The 23,075-nt window shown below is 34.8% G+C and overlaps 1 protein-coding gene across 9 annotated transcripts; it reads right to left on the bottom strand.

The window, feature by feature from the left end:
• Window positions 1–296: 296 nt before the first annotated feature.
• Window positions 297–21,761, bottom strand: LOC125650850 (acetylcholine receptor subunit beta-like 1). 9 transcript variants are annotated; one of them, XM_048879401.2, is made up of 6 exons: window positions 21,010–21,761; window positions 8,215–8,357; window positions 6,925–6,969; window positions 6,453–6,562; window positions 971–2,012; window positions 297–848 (listed from the first exon to the last, which is right to left on the bottom strand). In XM_048879401.2, the coding sequence occupies exons 1-6, from the start codon at window positions 21,047–21,049 to the stop codon at window positions 675–677; spliced, it is 1,554 nt and encodes a 517-aa protein (XP_048735358.1). In that variant the 5' UTR covers window positions 21,050–21,761; the 3' UTR covers window positions 297–674. The 9 variants fall into 9 exon arrangements, with proteins under 9 accessions (XP_048735358.1, XP_048735355.1, XP_048735356.1 ...); XM_048879398.2 differs by lacking the exon at window positions 21,010–21,761 and adding an exon at window positions 15,609–16,226; XM_048879399.2 differs by lacking the exon at window positions 21,010–21,761 and adding an exon at window positions 11,913–12,353.
• Between the last annotated feature and the right edge of the window lie 1,314 nt (window positions 21,762–23,075).

The raw sequence follows: 23,075 nt of genomic DNA, 5'->3' as shown, positions 1-23,075 counted from the left end.
AGTATATCTTTGTCGAAAGTAGATTTTTATGATTTTTAGTTTTTATAGGACCAACAATACACAGCTACTATTAAGCTATAAGCAGTTATTAAGCATGCAGCAATACCACAGAATCACTAAGCAGCTCCCAAATCTAGTACCACTAACTACACCCATGGACTTCCAAAAGTTGCACAAACTTATCCAACAATACTCAAGCAATGTCATGACAATTTCACACTATTATAATGTTAAAAAATACTCTCTTTGGGAAGAGGAGAATTTCTCCTATTTGGACTGGCACCAATCTGAAGATATTTTGTGCAACTTTATATGAATGTTTATTAACTACATCAACTTCAACTACAGTTTACAGTATAAATAGATCACTATCAATATCACAAGTGTTAGTAAAACATGTTAATACAAATAGAAAATTTTGTTGATCAGTTTAGTAACAAAGTTGCAGACATGAAATATAGAAATTACGAAAGTGTTTATCTTGAAATAAAAACACTAAAATCACAATAAATTTCTCACATAAGTAAAATCATTTATAAATAATTAAAAATAAAACACACATAACATTCGATGAGAAAATGAGCATTTGTTATGTCTATACTCTGTTGATCTTCAGGTAAGGGTACCCCTACCCCTTTTGCTTCTAAACAAGTCATGTCCACTGCTTTCTGCAATTACTTTAAGTAATTCCGCATCAGTTTCCTGATAATTTCATCCTGGTCTACATATTCTAGTATATATGGTGCCTGCATCAGGATACCAATACTTCCAAAAATGGTAACTGTCAAAAACACGATTAGAAGAAGACGATCCAGAACGCTGGCCACGAATTTCCAGTCATCCAGTACCTGTAAATCGGAATGAATGCATAAAGATGGCATGTCTTAGTTTTCGAGTAGGATAAAGCACTTTACTACTTATGAAATAGTTATGTATTAGTTTAATCTACCAGCTTACGACATGAACGTACCGTGTCATATTCGTCTTCAGCTTTCAAGTGCTCAGTAATAAATTTCAGAGCCTCAGTGGCTTCCCTCAATGCAGGGGTCATCTGAAAAGGTTTATTTTGGGGGGCATGGTCCATCAAATGATTGACAGTTTGACGTGTAAGCCCAAGTAGAGGGGATCCTTCTGGAATGTTTCTGTTTTGACGACGGCACCCCGGGCGATGTTGTTCAGTCAATTCCTGGTAGTTTGGCAGATCTGTGGAAAAGTTGTTGGATTTGATGACATTACTTTGATTAAAGACAACACTTCCATCTTGTTCTTCCACTTTTTGGGCTGGTTTTTGCCATCTTTCCATGTGATTGGGTCGGGTCATCAGAAGTAGGCGGGGTAGGTAGTTTAGAAAAACTAATCGGATCCAATTGGGCATTTGATGCGTCCTGGGAGTACGGAAGTTTTTGTTGATGACAAAGACGGTCAAACAAATAGCAAGAATGTTCATGATAAAGGTAAAAAGTAGGTAATGCGCGATCAGTGGAATTTGCAGCGATGGAGGCAAAATTTTGGAAATAAGCAACAAAAACACAACCAGAGCCAGCAAAATAGAAATGCAAAGCGTTATTTTCTCACATGCGTCAGCTGGAAGCAAAAAGACACAGACACTCACAAATGATATTAATATACATGGGATAATCAAGTTTACTGTATAAAACAGAGTTTTCCTGCGCAGATGAAACTCAAATATGACCATCGCTTTAGCCTGATTGGACCCTGGATCTATTTCTGTGGTAATACGTCCTGGTCCAGCAATAATATCCCACGTGCCACTTTTAAGATAATCCGTAAAATCCAGACTGTTCATATTATTGTAAAACGTGAAGTTCAGTTGTTTATCCGTGAACGTCCAGGATCCAAATTTCATCTCACATATCTGTTGATCAAATGGAAAGAACTGTACATCTATAGTACAAGAGCTTTTGTAAATGGCGGGCGGTATCCAATACACCAGACTGTTGTATGATAAGAGGATGTTGGACTCGTACGATACCTCGTATTTCCCATCAGCACTGTGAGAAAATAAAACATGACAAGTGATTATGTCACAAATAAAGCAAGGCTTACATCATGAACAAGTTGTTACGTCACATCATGACAACCTGTTAAATCAAGAAATATCAATCACATCACCTATGCAAAAAATATACATGTGTTAGTTTCCAAATTCACAATAACAGCGTCATGCAACGACACCAAGGCATGCAGCACGAAGTATATATATCATATATATGGTTATACCAACACCAGTGATACAGCATCTAGTAAACATGCCACTACCCGGGAAAATGCTTCATTTACTATCAACCGCCAGTATAATCTAAAAAATACCAACAATTTCATAGAAGGTACAAAAGAAAAAATTGAAATATAAGCGATATAAGGCAGTTTATTCACGTAGTTTTCACCACTTTTTTCAAGAACACAAATAGAATAGTATATACAACACTTTTTATTAACAAGGTGCATTTTGATATATTGTGGCTGGGGCCACGTGTCCTTCCTTATTGAGTTTGTATTTGTCCATTATTTTGCTTAGCAATTCGTCTTGATCAATATTTTCTAAAATATAAGGTGCCTGAACCAGGATCCCTATAGTTCCGCACACAGTTACAAGAAGGAATATATACAGTAACATTCGGTCCACCACACTGGCCATATACTTCCAATCATCGGTCACCTGTAAAGGAATCAAGAAATATTAGCGAACATATATGACGCTGTACAGCTGAGTGAAACGAGATTGATCACTGTTCGTTATCTTCACCTTTCATATAATGAATCACTTATGAGTTTCTTTACTATTTAACCACATGGACTTTATTTTTGCACATAAACATTCAGAACCTGCCGCTTCTGCTTACGATATTTTGTTTTTAAGTTCAGCATGTTTATTTTTATTTATCTATTTCATTTTATTTTTGAATGGTGCCAAAATCATAATCATTAATCATTTTCATATCATTTTTCAAATTACTTCCAAGCAGACTTGGGGATAATTCTTGATTTGGAAAAGGAGACTTTGTTGAAAATGTGCTGTTCAGCGATGACCGAGTTTAATGGTTTCCTTTCTAATGTCTATTGGCAATATTAATTCAGCCTCAGAAACCAAATCGAAAACGCACCGAATCATATCTGTCTTCCCACTTGAGATGTTCCGTGATAAACCCAATAGCTTCCGTGGCCTCCATCAATTCAGCGCTCAGTGGGGCATAGCCGACCTCTGTCGTCTCTGAGATGTTGTGTAGTTGACAATTTCTTGTATGTTTGTTGCACATTTCTACATGTCTCTTCATGTCTTCATCTAAATTTTCCTCCGAATATACCCTTAATGGACTTTTCCATCGATTATCATGATTAGGGCGCGTCATGAATAGGAACTTTGGCAAATATTTCAAGAAGACGATTCGAACCCACTCTGGCATTCGATGCGTTCTAGGAGTTCGATAGTTTCGGTTTATAATGAACACTGTTGAACCAATAGCGATGATGTTCATAATAAATGTAAACAACAAATATTTTGCAATCAGTGGTATTGTCTTCGACGGCGGCAGCAACTTCGAAATCAGTAGAAGAAACACGACTAAGGCCAATAGAATGGAAATAATCAATGTAATTTTTTCACCGGCATCGGCTGGTAGCATAAAGACACATATACTAACAAATGAAATCAACATACAGGGAATAATTAAGTTTACGGTGTAGAACAGAGTTTTCCTTCGGATGATGAACTTCGCAATGTACATGCTGATCCGCCGCTTAGTTTCGGGGTCTGTGCAGATCACTATTCGGGCTGGACAGTCCACTATGTCCCAAGTCCCACTCTTAAGGTAATCCGTCATGTCCAGCCCGTAAAACTTGTAGTAGGTGAAGTTCAACTGGTCCTCCTCAAATGTCCAGGACCCGAACTTCATTTCACATTCCTGCTCATCGAAAGGGAAATATTCTACGTTGATATCACATGAGCTTTTGTAGATGGCTGGTGGCACCTGGTAGATGTTGGCGGCACCATCAGGCTGCATTAGTACTACATTTGATTCATATGTTACTTCATATTTACCATCAGCACTAAAAGATCAAAAGTGCAAGCATTAAGGAAAAATTGTATGATAATTAACACATTAGAAACAAAAGTTTAGATAATAACAAGATGCGTCGAATTCAAAAATATTTATTCAATCAACAACCACCTCTAGGAAAAAGGGTAACCATGTTTTAATCTAGAGACAAAATGAAATGAAAGATAAAATATATATGCACTTGAGAAATTCACAATTGGAGCATAAAATCATCTGAAAATAAAAGTTTTAATAAAATGGAAATGTGTCTGAAAATACACAATTTTACCTTTAGCACTCCTGAAAATATGCACCACATCACTAGGAAGACAAGTAACTAGAACATCACAATGTCCTATTTATACGGTACAATATATAAAATTTAATATGGTAGGAGATTAAAAAGAAATCTTGCTTTTGATGGAAGACAAATTGAAAATTGTTCATATACTCTACAAATTCACAAAAACTCATTATACATGAACAACAAGTACCATATCAAACAATGCATAGACACAAAGGGATTATTAAAACCGTAGTTAGAATCAGCAGGGACATTTACGTCATCAAAATATGCAGTTTCATATGTCAGTTTTTAATACTGAGTGTTCGGTTGGCTCGCTGGCCGGAAGTTAATTAAGGGAAGACATGAGTTTTTCGATGATGGCGTCCTGATCAACGACAGAGAAAATGTTAGGGGCCTGGAGGAAAATTCCCAAGGTGCCCCCAACAGTGACTAGGAGGAAGATGACCAATAGGAGACGGTCAATCACGCTGGCCACATACTTCCAATCGTCAATGATCTGTACAATAGAAACACATGGTTTAAAATATACAGACACCCGCATGACAATTAATCATATCGAGGACGTGATATGTGTTTAATATACGAGGATCTCTCTGGTTATGCAATGTATATATAATCAAAACTAAGGACCATCATTACTTTTACTCGTTAAATGACTGTAAATAAATTTTCTTGTTAGTCCAAAGTGTAGAGTTCACTATCAGTTCTGACATGGATTAGATTCTTTATGATAATAAGGTACTTACAGTGTCGTAATGGTCATGCTTCAGGGTGTGCTGTCGTATAAACTTGAGCGCTTCAGAGGCTCTCTGGAAATCCTCCCCAAACACATCAAAAGACGTAATGGTATCGTTTTTCTCTGTCAAACTGTGATCATTTGCCTGTGCAAGGTGTATCTTTTTAATTTCTAACAGTTTTCGCTCGATTTCAGGTGTTCTCTGTAAAGTTTGCTTGGGAGTGGTTTTTCTTGAATTCTCAGTAGCGTCACTCAATGGTCGATCCTGCCATCTTGTTTCGTGTTCTGGTCTGGTCATGAAAAGGGCTTTAGGGAGGTAGTTAAGGAAGACAACTCGAATCCACCTCGGCATGGTGTGAGTTCGAGGAGTCCTGTGGTTCTTATTAAGTACAAACACCGTACAACCAATGGCTATAATGGTCATGATAAAGTTGAACAGGAGGTATTTGGCGATCAGAGGTATTGTCAAAGCAGGTGGCAATATCTTGGAAATGAGAAGAAGAAACACAACCAGAGCCAGGAGAATGGATATACACATGGTGATCTTCTCTCCACCGTCGCCTGGCAAGGCAAACGTACAGATACTAGCAAACGAAATCAATACACAAGGGACGATCAGATTTACAATGTAAAACAAAGTTTTCCTCCTGACGACAAACTTTACGATGTACATGTCTCTGATATCACCAGACACGGGATCTTTCTGCTCTTGAATCCAAGCTGGACTGTCGATGATATCCCAGGTTCCACTACGCAGATAGTCAGAAAAATCCAATGTCCTTCTATTGAGGTAATATGTGAAGTACAGTTGATTTTTTAGAAACGTCCAAGATCCAAATTTCATTTCGCATTCTTGCTGATCGAACGGGAAGTACTTTACATCAATGTCACATGACGATCGGTAAATGGCGGGAGGTATCCAGTAGGTCAGACCGTCATAGTTCATCACCACATTAGATTCGTAGCTCACTTGGTACTTTCCGTCAGCGCTAGTAAAATAAAAAACGCGCTGCAGATGATTTTCAAAAAATTCCCGCGTTTGTTTTTGATTGGTTGGTTGTTTGGACCCTTTACTTTCATTTGTTCGGTAGAAAAATGAGATGTATAGACAGAGACACACACAATAAATGAAGCGTTTACTTTTAAACACAGACATATAAACATAATACTTAAAAAACCCAGTTAGATACAGTTAAGACAGATATATTTCAGGCTGTAACTTATGTTTAGTTACAAGTGAAGTTTACTGTTGCATATAGAATATTTCAGTAATAAAGGATCAAAAGTAAGAAATTCCACAATATCTATTCAGTCAGGGAGTCAGACACAAACAAACAGAGAAAAAACTCACTTGTTGAATAGGACAATATCCGGTCTCCAGGCCTTGGAGTGGTTTATTCGAATCGTCTTTATCCCGCCATATTTCTCTGGGTTCCAGGTGAGTTGATAGTCATACCAGTACTGTAAAGATAAACACAAACCTATAGTACTGTAAAGATAAACACAAACCTATAGTACTGTAAAGGTAATCACAGGTAAAACAAACCTATAGTACTGTAAAGGTAAGCACAGATAAAACAAACCTATAGTACTGTAAAGGTAAGCACAAACCTATAGTATTGTAAAGGTACACGCAAACCTATAGTACTATAAAGGTAAACACAAACATATAGTATTGTAAAGGTAAACACAGGTAAACACAAACCTATTATACTGTAAAGGTTAAACTTAATCATTTAGTGTGATTGTGTGCACACATAGCATGAAATAAAGTTATCAATCAATCTATCATCTTCTCTTAAATTATGTATCATGATACTTACCATTTGTAGCCAAACATTTGTTTTCATTATTTGATTCTTTTCATCCTAAAAGAAAAACACAGCTTTGTAACCATGTCTACGAACATATGAACTCATTAATTGAAGATGTTACATATGTAAGTAAGTACGAGCGGTTGACTTTTCATTCATCACATCGATAACTGAGAGTTCAGACCCGGAGCTTCAGTTGACTTACCACTTTGATGACCTGGACTTTATTCTAGTGATTACCCGACTAACTTAATTCTACCTTTCTAAGCTTCCCAAAAATCTATATTAAAATCTAGTTTCTATGCTGTACTGTAATCAAATATAGCATCAAGTTTTACTGTAGTTATTAAAAATACCCAAGGTTTTTACTTTTGTGAATGGAAGTTATAGATAGTCCATAAAAGGTTCAAAGAATTTGTGAATACATGTATTTTATCATAGTAAATCAAAGTATTTAAACTTCTCACTTTAGCTATTAAGATTTGCAAACCTTAACGTATACTTTTTCCATAAAATCAAAGTTTTCCCCCTGCTATATAGCTTATTAAAGTATCAATGCTTTTACTAGATAGTCAATCAACATGCCAAGTTTATCACAGTAAACTAAAGTATTGTGGTAGTTCAAAGTATCAAAACCTATACAATAGAAAAATACACAATACGTAATTAAACAATAAAGTACTGCTGTATTTTTGTTAAAGTAGGTAAAGTGACCTGTCTGTATGACATATTATTATATGTTATATTATCATATGTTATATTATCATATGTTATATTATCATATGTTATATTATCATATGTTATATTATCATATGTTATATTATCATATGTTATATTATTATATGTTATATTATTATATGTTATATTATCATATGTTATATTATCATATGTTATATTATCATATGTTATATTATCATATGTTATATTATTATATGTTATATTATCATATGTTATATTATTATATGTTATATTATTATAGATAATAACGTAAGTGCAATGAGCGGTTTCAGAAAATGACTTCCTTGATAAGTAACTAGCTACACAAATATTACATATCTAACTGGGTTAATCGTAAGTTTAGTAAACCTACCACACTATTGTTCTGTCTACATTTAGTGACGAAATTTGACTGAGTTAAGCCTACATTTAGTGACGAAATTTGACAGAGTTGAACCTACATTTAGTGACGAAATTCGACTGAGTTAAGCCTAGATTTAGTGACGAAAATTCGACTGAGTTAAGCCTACATTTAGGGACAAAAATCCGAAGTTCTGGATGACCCTAAGGTTAATAACTTACCACACTGATAAGCTGGCTGAGGGCCAAGTTAAACTGGACCTCGATGGACTCATTAATGTTCTTGACAGGGCGGATCAGCGGGTTGTAGTTTTTGTCATCGAACAGGTACTTAATGAGATTCACCTCGTCATCACTCCCCAGACCTGTCGTACAAAAGCACAAATATCATTATTTTAGGAAGTACAGGGACAGTGAAAATTAAGATAGCGAGCCCTACCTACAACAACCAGAATTATATAGACATCACCTAGACCAACCACAATTATATAAACATTACCTAGACCAACCACAATTATATAAACATCACCTAGACCAACCACAATTATATAAACATCACCTAGACCAACCACAATTATATAGACATCACCTAGACCAACCACAATTATATAGACATCACCTAGACCAACCACAATTATATAAACATCACCTAGACCAACCACAATTATATAGACATCACCTAGACCAACCACAATTATATAAACATCACCTAGAGAAAACACAATTATATAAACATCACCTAGACCAACCAGAATTACAAACACATTAAACCAGAAGTATACAGACATCGCAGAGACCAATCTAAATTATATACATATTACACATACTAGAATATTATATAGACAATACGTAGACCAACTAGAATTACAGAGACATTACACAGAGCAACCACTGAGATACTGAGCATTAGGAAGACCAGCCAGAAGTAAAAAGACAGTTAACATTATGAAGACATCCCAAACGTACATAGACAGTGAACATTACAAAAGTCAACCATAATTACATATATACCGTACACAGGCCAACCAGATATATATATATATACAGTGAACATTACAAAGGTCAACCAGAATTACATAGATACCGTACACAGGCCAACCAGATATATATAGACAGTTAACATCATACAGAACCAGAAATATAAAGACAGTTAACATTACACAGAACCAGAAATATAAAGACAGTTAACATTACACAGAACCAGGAATATGTAGACAGTTAACATTATACAGAATCAGGAATATATAGACAGTTAACATTATACAGAACCAGAAATATATAGACAGTTAACATTACACAGAACCAGAAATATAAAGACAGTTAACATTAGACAGAACCAGAAATATATAGAGAGTTAACATTATACAGAACCAGAAATATATAGACAGTTAACATTACACAGAACCAGAAATATATAGACAGTTAACATTATACAGAACCAGGATTATATAGACAGTTAACATTAGACAGAACCAGAAATATATAGACAGTTAACATTATACAGAACCAGGATTATATAGACAGTTAACATTAGACAGAACCAGAAATATATAGACAGTTAACATTATACAGAACCAGGATTATATAGACAGTTAACATTAGACAGAACCAGAAATATATAGACAGTTAACATTATACAGAACCAGGATTATATAGACAGTTAACATTAGACAGAACCAGAAATATATAGACAGTTAACATTACACAGAACCAGGATTATATAGACAGTTAACATTACACAGAACCAGAAATATATAAACAGTTAACATTATACAGAACCAGAAATATAAAGACAGTTAACATTAGACAGAACCAGAAATATATAGACAGTTAACATTACACAGAACCAGGAATATATAGACAGTTAACATTAGACAGAACCAGAAATATATAGACAGTTAACATTATACAGAACCAGGAATATATAGACAGTTAACATTATACAGAACCAGAAATATATAGACAGTTAACATTATACAGAACCAGAAATATATAGACAGTTAATATTATACAGAACCAGAAATATATAAACAGTTAACATTACACAGAACCAGAAATATAGAGAGTTAACATTAAACAGAACCAGAAATATATAGACAGTTGGCATTATACAAAACCACCAAAGTTCGGTGCTTACACAGATCAACCAGAGTACAAAGATAATGAGTATATGAACCATTTTTCATCGCCCCTTGAACCTACCGGGCATACAAAAAAATAGTAAACGCACTGCATGTTCTTGAAACCATAGTCGTATTCTGTACGCGATCTGGTGGAAGTAGACCCATCAATGTGTTGATAGTAGTGTAATAAAGCTTAGTAGCAACGTGGAAGTTAACGTCAATATCGAGAATTTGTATCATCTCCTACTAAATGGCTAAGATGATTCAATATACATGGGCCGCAGTTATCTTTGAGATTCATCTGAATCTCCAAATAATGCCCCCATATTTTGTGTTGTATCTCAAAAATGATAATTCTTGACTTCCAATCTTCTGTTTTATTAGTCAATATAACATAAAGTGCTCCATCATTTCCTTTGTATTTTGATCCTTCTGGGGAAAGAACTTTGACAGGGGGATTGAACCTTACCGGGGCATTCACTTTACGCAAAACAGACGACAGCAGATACATTGACATACGGGCAATTTATAATACAGAAGTGAATACGAAGGACTAGAAATCTCGTACAATGTACATCTATTATTTATAACATTCAAATACCGTACAAATATTAAACGTTATAGTGACAATGCCACTAGATACCAATGACAAACTACGACAGAATCATATTGTACTAATGCTTTAATACAGATGTCCAAGTCAGTTATAGTGATTGTATTTCTCTTCATGCACAGCTGTTTGATATTACTTGTATGTTCTCTGTCAATCCATTCCTCAAGAACAAGAATTTAACGGCAGGCTACATGCATAAATATTTCGATAGTTTACAGGGTTTATCTATTTTCATAATTCTGTGTCCTTTTTATGAATCAAAATTGATCTTTGTCTTAGTTGATTTTTAAAAAATTCCAAAATGCATTTACATCATGAGCACGGTTTTTTCTACCTGCATAATGTAAGCGTATGAATACATGTTTACTTAATTCAGTTATAAATAAAGATCAGTACACCGTTCTCCCTGTTAGTAAAGAAGCTAATCTGAATGCTGATAGTAAACACACATATTACACCGGCTCATCCTCACAGACTAACCTTCTACAAGCCAGAGACAGCTAAACCAGAAGAACGGCTTTAACATTAACTTTGAGATACACTCTAATTCTTGCATTAACACACATAAATCTCCATAAATTTTACATCATAAAGACGACATCTTTTGAACAAAGCAAAAAATTTCCTCAGATCTGCAACAGGAATGCCATTCATTGACCATAAACTCAATTCTTATTTCATCACGTTTTCCATACACAAGATGCTCTTCAATGCAGCCATGTGCTGGTTACGAGAAGTATCGAGATTCACGCGAGAAATCAAAGCGAACACCTTGATAATAAAGATCCTCATGTGTTTGTTTTATTTAAGTGTATCTGTCAGATATTTCTACAGTACACACTTAGTTTGGATGAACTCTTCAAACAAACACATTAAATCAATGGTTTGTAAGGACCTACCAGAGAGAACTCGGGAGCAAGAGCCTGACGGGGAGAAGACACGAAATTAAACAGGCAATACAACGGAGCGACCAACTACCCACAATAAACCTTGATTGAACCATGTGCCATCAGTTGATGACTGCAATTAATACAGCATGCAGGCGTCTCGATTTCAAGTTAAAACAATTCCATAAAATTACTTCTGCAGTGAATTTTTGGAGACATTTAATGAACATGGAGGTATAACCCACACGTACTTGATCATATGAGTATTAATCCTATCTTTATCATTATAGTACTCACCAGGGTCTATCGGAGACCCAACGACACCCCACACCAGGCCCATCAGGACCATGGACTGACTGGCAAACATCACATCAGCAACGACGGGGCCGAGGACTTGCGGGAAGTAGGAACGATCGCATTGTGACGTTAATTGTGGAGATCTTTACTTCCTATTGATAAATATTCTGTGTTCGCTGATCGATTTGAGTGGCATTATGAACATTTCTACTCTGTGTAGCATTGAGTTCCAAAATGTTATGTAAATATATCTACACAGAGGTCTCTCAATATAACCGATATTTGACAATTCTTGTCGATGCACTCTCGTTTTTAAAACATCTTGTTCACGCTCCCTACACCGCATTGGAATAAGAAACACTTATTCACCGATTATTTACCTTAAGAATCAGAGGAACTATTACAAAAGAATTTATTTAGCCAATCCCTAAAGAGACAAAAATACATATAAATTATGGCAACCACCATCTAAGATATCGAACACGGACTACTATAAGGTAAAAATCAGCCCAACATTGGTTAAGTTATATTGAGAGTGTACTAGGAACATGCTATGCTGTCATATGGATAATACATGAGATTAAAATTCATGGTATATTCATATACATGTATGTGAAGGATATCGGACTTGTTCATTACAATTTTTGACATAAAAAGGTGCTGATCCTTCTTGTCATGCCACCAAATTTGTATAATCTAAATCTTTCGTTTTTCTATTTATCAGGTAGAGGTACTTACAATAAATAACATTTTTCTGTAGATTCATTTAATTATTGTGCATGTTACCTGTTAATTCTCATATTACATATACTGTAATACCGTTAGGAGAGGGACTAGCAAGTTGTTCCTTTTGATTGACCACTAAATATGTTCAAAACAAATCTTCATAAAGAGCCCTATGATGCTGATTACCTGACTACACTATATCGCCTTGTCTCGCAATATCATGATTGGTTGTAGGGGGCGCTTTCTATTAGAGAGGACAACACATTAACAAAAAGTCATGATCCACTCTCTTCCTATTCTATATTGCATACTCCCGCTCACCATTACAATCGGCTTAAGATGACATTAGTGTAAATTGTCTGACACGCTTAAAGGATATTCTACTTTTCGTGGATCAGTTTAATGTACTAATAAAACAATAAATGTTGATGATATTTGACCTCTCTGAAATTTACACTAAACATTGACCTCACAAGGTCAAATACACACACGTTGTAAATGAATCCACAGTGTACGTACTTAGTTGAGAATCAAGGCTTTTAAGTAATTTATAACTAGAAATTTATATGTACGAACTTTCTACAGGACATGGTGGGGAAGACCCATGAGAGAAATATAAATGCTAAGATAATCACGAAAATTAGCATAATATTGTAAAAAAAAAAAAAAAAAAAAAAAAAAAAAAAATTCTAAGTATTACCCTAGATATCTTTTGGTGATGAAAGAATTGTGATATCAACATGCAACAAGAAGACTGCACATTCAAATGAAATACATTATTGTGATAAAATATACATGTAAATACGACCTACTGAAATATTTACACATCCAATGTTTTTGCCTTCAACATATCTACAAATTATAATGATAGCCATTTCATCATAAACACGTTGCAGTTATAAAGAATGCAAGTATATGAAAATATATACTAGTATTTATGTAACCATATTCTATAATCGCCTGTATATAATGTTTATGTCTCATCTGATTCGATACGCAAGAGTATGTTCTCCGTATGATCAGTGCAGGCTACTGACAAATGAATTGATGTTACAGGGATTTCAGCTGCCTCGTTTAAAGTCAGCATTTGGCAATATCTATGGTCGTTATAATGATCTAATTTTGTAAATACAAACTAATACTGGGTCAAATGCTGTATGCCTTGTTTCATACTAATTATTAGACCGTTCTTTTCATACTGGTTTTGACCACATATTACTCATTTTACCTGATCAAGATATAGGATTCATAAGCGAGTGGGACCGGTCAACAGGGGATGCTAACTTCTCCTAAGGACCTTATTCCACCTCTGGTATATCTGGGATTCGTGTTTGCTTGTCTCTTAATTTTGGATTTTTTATGGAATTTATGAGATTGATCACTTTTGATTTGAACATATTTTATTGTATATACTATATACAAAAGGATTAGAAACAATTCTTGCAACTTACGAGTTCTTCTCACTTTTCGTTATCTTCATTTATATACAAGGATACATATAAAAATAAAGTATTATATTTCAACGGCCAAGAATTCCAAGAGAAATAAAAAGCAGAATGTAAATATACAAAATGAGCTTCATTTTTGAAAATACTTGAGGGTATGAACTACACCGCTTCACGCCGCCATACTTTTCATGATGCGCTAACGCGCTTCGTGAAGTACGCCGGCGTGAAGCGTCGCATTTCATACCCTCAAGTATTTTCAAAAATGAAATTCACTTTTTAGACATGCAATCGTTCAAAAGGTCTCTATGTCGTTTTCGATTATATACATGTATTTTGAATAAGGATAGGAAGGTATGCAAAATCTATTTGACTGTTTATCCCAATTCAGCTTAAAACATGAAAGACAACTTCTTTACTAGGAAGGGAGGGGACTACACCAAAGCGATACAGGTACCTCCAAGATTCCAGACATAGATGGGGCAAGTGAACAACATTTACTAGTATACATTCACAAATTTCAAATTATGATAAATACCGGCCACCAATGTATGGATGTGTCCATTTTAGGACAGGACTAAGTATCCTTTAATTTGGACACGCAAACTGAGTATAACGACCACAGGACATCGATCACATGACCGCTGACCGTATTTGTACAGATGGCGCTGTTCACAGCATGTTGCCCGTATCTAATCTCTTCTTTTGTTTATATCCCGATATGTTACCGTAACGGTTTGCTTTATGAATCTGAGGTTTGAAATTTGACCTTGCTCATGTTGTGGAAGAAACAGTTATCAAGTCAAAGCACGTATTGATAAAAAAGTTTAACGCATTGATCTTTCTATTCAGCCATACTATATCATAGGGTTAATGAAATTTATACAAAAAGTTTTGTTTTTCTGTTTCTGAGTAAGATTACAAAAGTACATTTCAGTAGTCACATATTGATGACGATCTACTTATTGAAGCTAAAGATCTTCACTAAAAAACCGTTTTGCATTTATAAATGTTAGATTACTGCCAATTTGGCTGCATCATATAGGCTACTCGATTTATTTTATTGATATATGCAAAATTAATGAAGATGAACCATGCAAATAACTGAGTGCTCTTCGACAAAGATATCCGCTCCATCTCTCATTGTTTCCGTGTTTTGCTAAGATTCGGAGATTTATTGTAACCGGCTCGCATTTAGTTTCCAGCACAATGTCACGAAAGACGACCAGTGAGTGCATTTTGCAATACGAACGAATATCTTAAACCAGTGCCTTGATTTAGCTTTAAGATAGCACGGGGCCACATCTAATTTGATTTAAAGCCATTGGTTTTGATCTGATGACAACATAACGCAGACTAGGATTGAAATGACGTTGTATGCAAGACGTACGGAGATCGGAAATGTTAGAGTCACGAATGCTTACTTTGAGCCCAAAACCTAAACATCACAAAACCGATGTTATGACAAGGCTCCTAAATGATACATGTATACGTTGGTATCTAATTTACTGAAACCAGAGTTTACCTCTCGCTAGTGTTTCCTCCGATAAGTCTGTTGCAATTAGTAGCAAAAACACGAGACCTGGCAGCCATGTTGTCCATCCGCACGTCATAGTGCATGCTCCTACACAGAACCTGGTAACATCCTTTACCTCCGTATACCACTTAAAACCTATTAATACTCCCCCCAAAAAGGTTTTTTTTTTTTTTTTTTTTTATGTATTATCACTTTTCCGTTAGATGCAAGTCGCCATCACAGTAAATCACGCATGCGTAGTGCATCTCTCAAACTCTGTAATTTTTCCAGCGTCTTCAGCATATGTTACACCGTTCATCTACACGTGCTGTTGATGAAGCGACAATTTGCGGGTGCTTTCTATAATCCCAGCATTAGAATGTTTACATGGCGTTAGAACGCCCGACTCCGGCTCAGATACCTTGGTACTGCACGATTGATCAGGTGTGGAATTTTCTCACACAAATGACGGCTTCACATACATATATTACATTCCGAGGGTTTACTTTTACAGCCGAGATATTTAAAGAACAACTTCTTTCTCTCTTTTCTCGACAAACTGCTCATTAATTTTGTTTGATTGTGAACTCGCTCAAGTGCATGTTTATTCACCAATCGTCATGTCTGGCCACGCATATAACATTCTTATTAAGAGAACATGGGAACAACCAGAAACAAGTGCCCGTAGACATTTAATTAAGATGTGGTTAAGATTCATTTAAATTGAGATCGATTTGTTCTGAAAATGCCAAACAATTGCTAGTCTGTTGGCTGCGTTCGATTTACTGCTCAACAAGAAAATCTAATAGTCATGAATTTAAATGATTGTGTCCAATATTTCCAAATAACCTCACACGTCGACTTTCGATTAATCGCTCGCTATGACCTAATTAATAATTTCCTTAATTTCCACAACTTTTCTTTAATTATTTTTAAATAAAAGTTTTGCTTTGTTGTATTATTCTATAAGTGTAAAAAAAAAAATGTGTTACAAGTATAAATCCACACTGTGTGTGTGTTTGTGTGTGTGTGTGTTTTTTTTCCAATTTCTATTCCAAATAATGGCTTTCAAGCTTAAATGCCCTTTCTGTTTTCATTTCATCAATTCCAATAAGTTCCATCTTAAGAACATACATGTAGGTTACCTAAAAATATTGTTATAGAATTTCGTGAAATTATTTGCAAATGTTATAATATTGCTGAAAATTCATATTTACCATGTTCCTATGAAACCACCTTTATTTTTGCATTAATCACAAATCTTTACTTGAAAATTCAATGTAAAAATATTACTTTTTAAATTGAAATCCTTCGTAAATGTCGTTTTATTGGTGTATTTCATATATTGATGACCGATTTAAAGTTGTTTATCAAATAATATAAAATCTCATTTGAAACAGCAAAATCCTACTCCAATTGATGCGTCCAAAATCTTGGGTATCCCATATTCATTTGCATCGTAGTATTGTAAAATTATAGTACATCTTTATATCAAAGTAATTTTTGTACCAGTACAAGTATCCTTTTGGCAAAAATAAACTATCATAGTACAATTCAATGCATTCTCTTCAAATTGTTTTAGGGATGAGTGGGTTTGTTTTATATATACATGTATATATATATATATATATATATATATATATATATATATATATATATATATATATGTGTGTGTGTGTGTGTGCGTGTGTGTGTGTGTGTGTGTGTGTGTGTGATAAATAGTTTTTTCTTCAAATTTAGCGAGGCATAACGAAAGTTCATTCTTAATTGAATAATGTTTCGCGTTGATCGCAGTGATAAATAGTATTTTTCCTGATTTAAAGATTGAATCATAAATGACATAATATAGATAATCTCTTGTGATTATTCGTTCTCCGTCTGCCTTATGTGTTTACATACATCGATGACTTTGGAGATAAGACAGTTAGTTGTTTTTCTGACCTAGGTGAAATGAAGTTATTTGGTCAGCGGAATCCAATCAATTCATTCGATCAAGATACTATCGCAGAGTACAATAGACAAGGAGATAAACAAGCATATGTTTCAATGACACTCATTTTTTCTAGGGCTCTTATGAAAATAAGCAGAAATTTTAGTTCTTAATGGAATGAAGTATTTCCTTTAACTCACATTCGCACCTAAAGTTAGCTGCAGAACCATAGGCGTAGCTTGGGTTCGAATATTACCGAGGCAGGGGGTCTGGGGGGCTCTTTTACCGAGGCAGCTGCCTCGGTTGCCTCAATGGAAGTTACGCCACTGACTGAACTGTAGCTCTCTGAAAAAATATTGTGACGGATCAGAGAGCTACAGATCCACCCCTTATAAAAACCTTCGATTTATGGCGCACAAAAGAATGCGCACGGTTGAGGTCTCATATTGTTATATTCTTATATTGCCGTCTCATAAATTTACTATAAAACAATTCCTAACATATTTTCCTTCTACACTTGTGTCCAAACATACCTTCAAATATTCATTAAAGCCCCATACAACCCGAAAACTCGGAGCTTTTAATGGTTTCGTTCTTTGACGTGCCATATTTTGTACCCAGTCAATTCAAATCCCGGTTCATTCCCATACTTCCACAAAACGTCTAAATGTGAACTAGCTAATGTCCCCACAAATATTTTTCGTTAAATATTTAAAATAATAAATCATCCCAGTTCGGTTGAATAATGATTATTCAAATAGGTAAACTCAAAGCTACGCGGCTTTCATTAGCTGGTGCGGTCTCTATCCCCGCCACACGAGTATGAGGGATTAAACTCGGCTTTTGTAGCATTTTCAATTATCAAGAGCTTATTTTACCCTTAAATAAACTATATTTTTAATTTCTATTAGCTATTTGTATTTGTGATAAATCAAGACCGAATACATAACTTTTAACGAATATTAAAAAACCAATAACAACAAAATTGACTGGCTAACTAACGTGGTTACGTCAACAAACGAAATCCTTGAAAGCTGTGAGTCCTCGGGTCGTATGAGGCTTTAATGAATATTTGAAGGTATGTTTGGACACAAGTGTAGTAAGAAAATATGCTAAGATTTTTTTTACATAAAATTTATGAGATGGCAATATAAGAATATAGTGATATTAGGCCTCAACCGTGCGCAGCTTTTTGTGCGCCGTAAATCGAAGGTTTTTATAAGGGGTGGATCTGTAGCTCTCTGATCCGTCACAATATTTTCCCCAGAGAACTGCAGTTCTGTAGCTAACCCTAAAGTCGGTTTCCTAAATCACTGAATTTCTATATAAATCTTATTGTTATGTTTGTTGTAGAAGCATAGCTAGTTGTACGAGAAGAAAGCATTGTCAAGTTTGTACAAATGTGTAATTGATCATTCTAGAAAATGTGATGAAAACATGCGCGTATTTTTAAAGATTCAATATCTTATAAGTATGCAATACTCATAATTTTCAAACAAACAAAAAGTAATTGCAATATCACAAAGAATGCAAATACACCAAATAAATGGCTCAAATTTGACGTTAGTGTATGTAATCAAGGAGAACAATGCCAATGCCCCAAGAAATAAAACATTTTTCTATGGCTTCTAGAGGTAAATACTACATGAAACCTTTTCGTTAAAGATTATTAGAAAAGGGATTTCTTATATGAAACAACAATTCAGTTTATTGAAGGGGAAATCTTAATCGAAAGACGATATTGTGTCATTTTCATTATGATATTTTTGCTTCATTAAAGTTAATATTTATGTTTCTTCATCTTAAAGAAACCCATTACAACACACAAAACTCCAATCTGCCCTCCATTGAATTTTAAAGAAAATACTAGTACTTTAGTAATACCGGGGTTTAAAGCATTTGAAAAATTAATGTCTCTTTACTGAAATTCAATTGATTCTATTTTCATTACTTAAGAATACTGCTTAAGAATCGAGCCGATTGGCAGATGTCTTTCCGATTTTCATATACTGGTATAACTCAGATACCGATACTGCAATGGTATAACTGAAGATATTGACACTGCAGTAGTTTAGAACCTGTGGAAAAAATCAGGTCAATTTAGCCGAGGCTGAATTTTATGTATCAAAATGCCAAGTCTTTATTTTTCGTCTGTCAAGCTGAAATTTTGACTTGTATGCATTGGATTTATTTAGCATTTGAAACATGAATTATTCACGAATCATAAACTAAGAGAGATAACTCGTATTTACTTTGTTCAAAGCAATGTGACCGTAGCATAATATTTGATCTCTAACCGATGTCAAAATATTTTAGGAAATCCGATCATGACAAATTCTGATTTCTGTTGTGTATCAGCAGCAGATTGAGGGACACTGCATGTAGTCTCAAAAACCCTACCCAACCTTCCTACTTCGTTACAATAATCTTCTCTAATTAAACTTTGGAGTCTCAAATCAAACATGGCCCCGTCGTATCATTCCGTTTTTTAAATACAATATATGATTATCATTTACCTCAGTAGATGAGCGAAAAGAAATATAAGCTTAAGTATTGTTGCGGAGTTTTGAATCAGAATATTTTGGGATTAGATTTTCCATTTATTAAAAGTAGCACAAAAAGATTATGTCAAAAATCTAATTCACATTTCATTAAAACAAGAAATTATATAAACCTTTTAAAAGGACACTTTATTTCTATTCATTTATTTCCACTTCACGTTATTTAAAATTTACATATATACCATTTACAAAAAAATTGATTCGTTATTTTATTTTTCAAAGAGATCTTCATTAAAAAGAGAAAAAAAAACCCGGGGTTCCTGAAAATAACTGAAGAAAGTTATTTCAAAATTTTAGAAACCCCATCTTTGATGAAAGTAGATGACACCAAATAATTCATATCGCCAAGATCGGGGAGAGACAGAAACTTGTGCACAAGGCTGAGGGAGCTGATTAGCATCGTTAAAAACTGTACTTAACCAACGAAAAGGTATATGTAGCACGTAGTGGTAGAAATTTCAACGAAAGGACAGTGTAGTTGAATTCTGGACGAGTGTTCTAACGCTGACCTAGGGCAACACCGAAAATCAATGCAGCGAGATCTGACACCAAGGACCATCTACTCATAACAGGAAAACACAAAAGAACATCAATAATACAGACCCAGAAATATATATATATATGGAACATATGGGCATGACAAAGAAGCCACGATGCAGGGGAGGTAATGAGGAAATATTCACCGTATCATTACTATTCATAATATTCAGACGAAGCAACCTTACACACAAACATACTAACGAGATACCAAACACACTCAAAAGACAATGAACTGTTCTTAGTACGCTGTTACCGACAACTGCATAAAAGATTTCACTTGGTAGTATGCGTTATCAAACTGTATGCTTAAACTATTGATTGGTTTTAAAGAAGGCGTCAGAATAAACATTTATAAAGATATATAAAAAAGGCAACTCACTCTGTGCTGAGCCAAACAAAACTGTCAGTAGGAAAAGCATGGTTAGGGGGTGCCGCCAGGCGTTTCCTGGGAACTCAAGCCGGCGGATGTGGTGATGATGAGGACATATTTTCTCTTTCCCATGAATTTGACCGAGTCCTGTGTTTCTACATCACTATCGATCCCAGGCAGTCGGTAGACAGCGCGCGGCAAAAGTCGTTAGAATCAAACGAAAAAACACATCACAAGGATACATCAGGAATAGCTTGGAAAACAGACTTTTTTAAAGAATGTAGCGTTTGAACTGAAAGAATCGAAAATGTGCCTTCCATGAATTTTTCTAATACGAATTAGGACTCTGGTTATTGATCGGCGATTCCTTTAGCTTACAGCAAAATGATGTCTTGTATTGTACTGAGGAAAGGGGAAATATAAAAAAGAAAGAACATGTGTAGATACAATCTTATTTTGGGTTTCGGTCGTGCTTTCCTTTCAGTGATACATTTAGATTTTGGCTATTTTTATCCAACGCAGAACAATAGCGTAACCATCGTGTGACGTCATGGCTGTCATGGCGATGCTTGGAGGTCTCCTAACTGAAGTGCATGCTCTACACCCCTCGTCCTAAGGAGCCAAGAATCAGGGAAATTCTCCGTGTCAAAGATGCATGTTAAATAAGTGGTAGAGATAATGATCTTACTAATGAAGAAGACCATTACTCACCTCGATATCAGTTGCTAACATGTTAATTATATTTTAAAAGATTATCCAGTTAATATTCATGGTTTTGTTATCTTCTGTTACTAGATTTTAATTATTTATTTAATGCAGGTACGTGTATAGTGTGGCGTTTCTCTACTGCAGCCCGCCCATTCATATCTTGCTAAATTATATGTTGTTCACGAAACGTAAAAATTAGATTACTATTTCAAGAATTATTTACACCATTCGTGTACTATGCATTTTTCACGTTTCTACAATATTTCACTTGAGTATATTCCACCAACTGCAAAATTTTCAAACCATTAGGGATTATTTCAGGTTAAGATAGCAATGGTCGAGACAAAACATAAAAGGTAATACATATACAGGTTTATTAGAATGTTATGGTTCTCGGGAGTAAATAAAAATTATAATTTGTTATCACTAACTCCCTGTGTCGTTCATACAATATACGCTTACAGGCTAAATTGCAGATAGTTGATCATTGTCTTCAGGGACTACATGTATATATTCAAATTGTCCTTTCAATAATCAAGTAAGAACAAAATGCGTTATAATTGACAACTGTAAAGACTTGATGGGACACTTTAATGTCCGCTGTAGTACTCTAGTAATCGTGATTGATGAGACTTGTATAGATAATGACATTGTTAAGTTCTATAGTACTCTAGTAATCGTGATTGATGAGACTTGTATAGATAATGACATTGTTATGTTCTATAGTACTCTAGTAATCGTGATGGATGAGACTTGTATAGATAATGACATTGTTATGTTCTATAGTACTCTAGTAATCGTGATGGATGAGACTTGTATAGATAATGACATTGTTATGTTCTATAGTACTCTAGTAATCGTGATGGATGAGACTTGTATAGATAATGACATTGTTATGTTCTATAGTACTCTAGTAATCGTGATGGATGAGACTTGTATAGATAATGACATTGTTAAGTTCTATAGTACTCTAGTAATCGTGATTGATGAGACTTGTATAGATAATGACATTGTTATGTTCTATAGTACTCTAGTAATCGTGATGGATGAGACTTGTATAGATAATGACATTGTTATGTTCTATAGTACTCTAGTAATCGTGATGGATGAGACTTGTATAGATAATGACACTTATGTTCTACGTATGCACTTGCTGCATCGCCAAAAGAAGTAATCTACATGTGCACCTCTGACATCGAAAGAAAGGAATTTCAAATAACACACCTTGGCTGAAAAAAGAAAAGAAAAAGAAATTTGATACAGGTTTTATAAAATGAGTTTTACCCCCGAAGAAAGTTTTCAGGGGAATTATCGCAATATCTCTGACAATTTTACCAAAAATATAGTTAATCGAGTTATGTCTCTTT

Source organism: Ostrea edulis, chromosome 5 (assembly GCF_947568905.1).
Source record: "Ostrea edulis chromosome 5, xbOstEdul1.1, whole genome shotgun sequence".
In the NCBI taxonomy this organism is placed as follows: domain Eukaryota; kingdom Metazoa; phylum Mollusca; class Bivalvia; order Ostreida; family Ostreidae; genus Ostrea; species Ostrea edulis.
The sequence above is the reverse complement of the archived record's forward strand: the minus strand, read 5'-3'. Positions and strand labels throughout refer to the sequence as shown.

What these genes read in the sequence shown, in the direction of transcription:
- LOC125650850 (XM_048879398.2), bottom strand. Translation starts at nt 15,696, where the DNA reads ATGACGTGCGGATGGACAACATGGCTGCCAGGTCTCGTGTTTTTGCTA. An exon ending in CAAATGTTTGGCTACAAATG is followed by an intron (nt 6,563 to 6,924) that starts GTAAGTATCATG and finishes TTATCTTTACAG; the next exon opens with TACTGGTATGACTATCAACT. An exon ending in GATATTGTCCTATTCAACAA is followed by an intron (nt 2,013 to 6,452) that starts GTGAGTTTTTTC and finishes ATTTTCTCACAG; the next exon opens with TGCTGATGGGAAATACGAGG.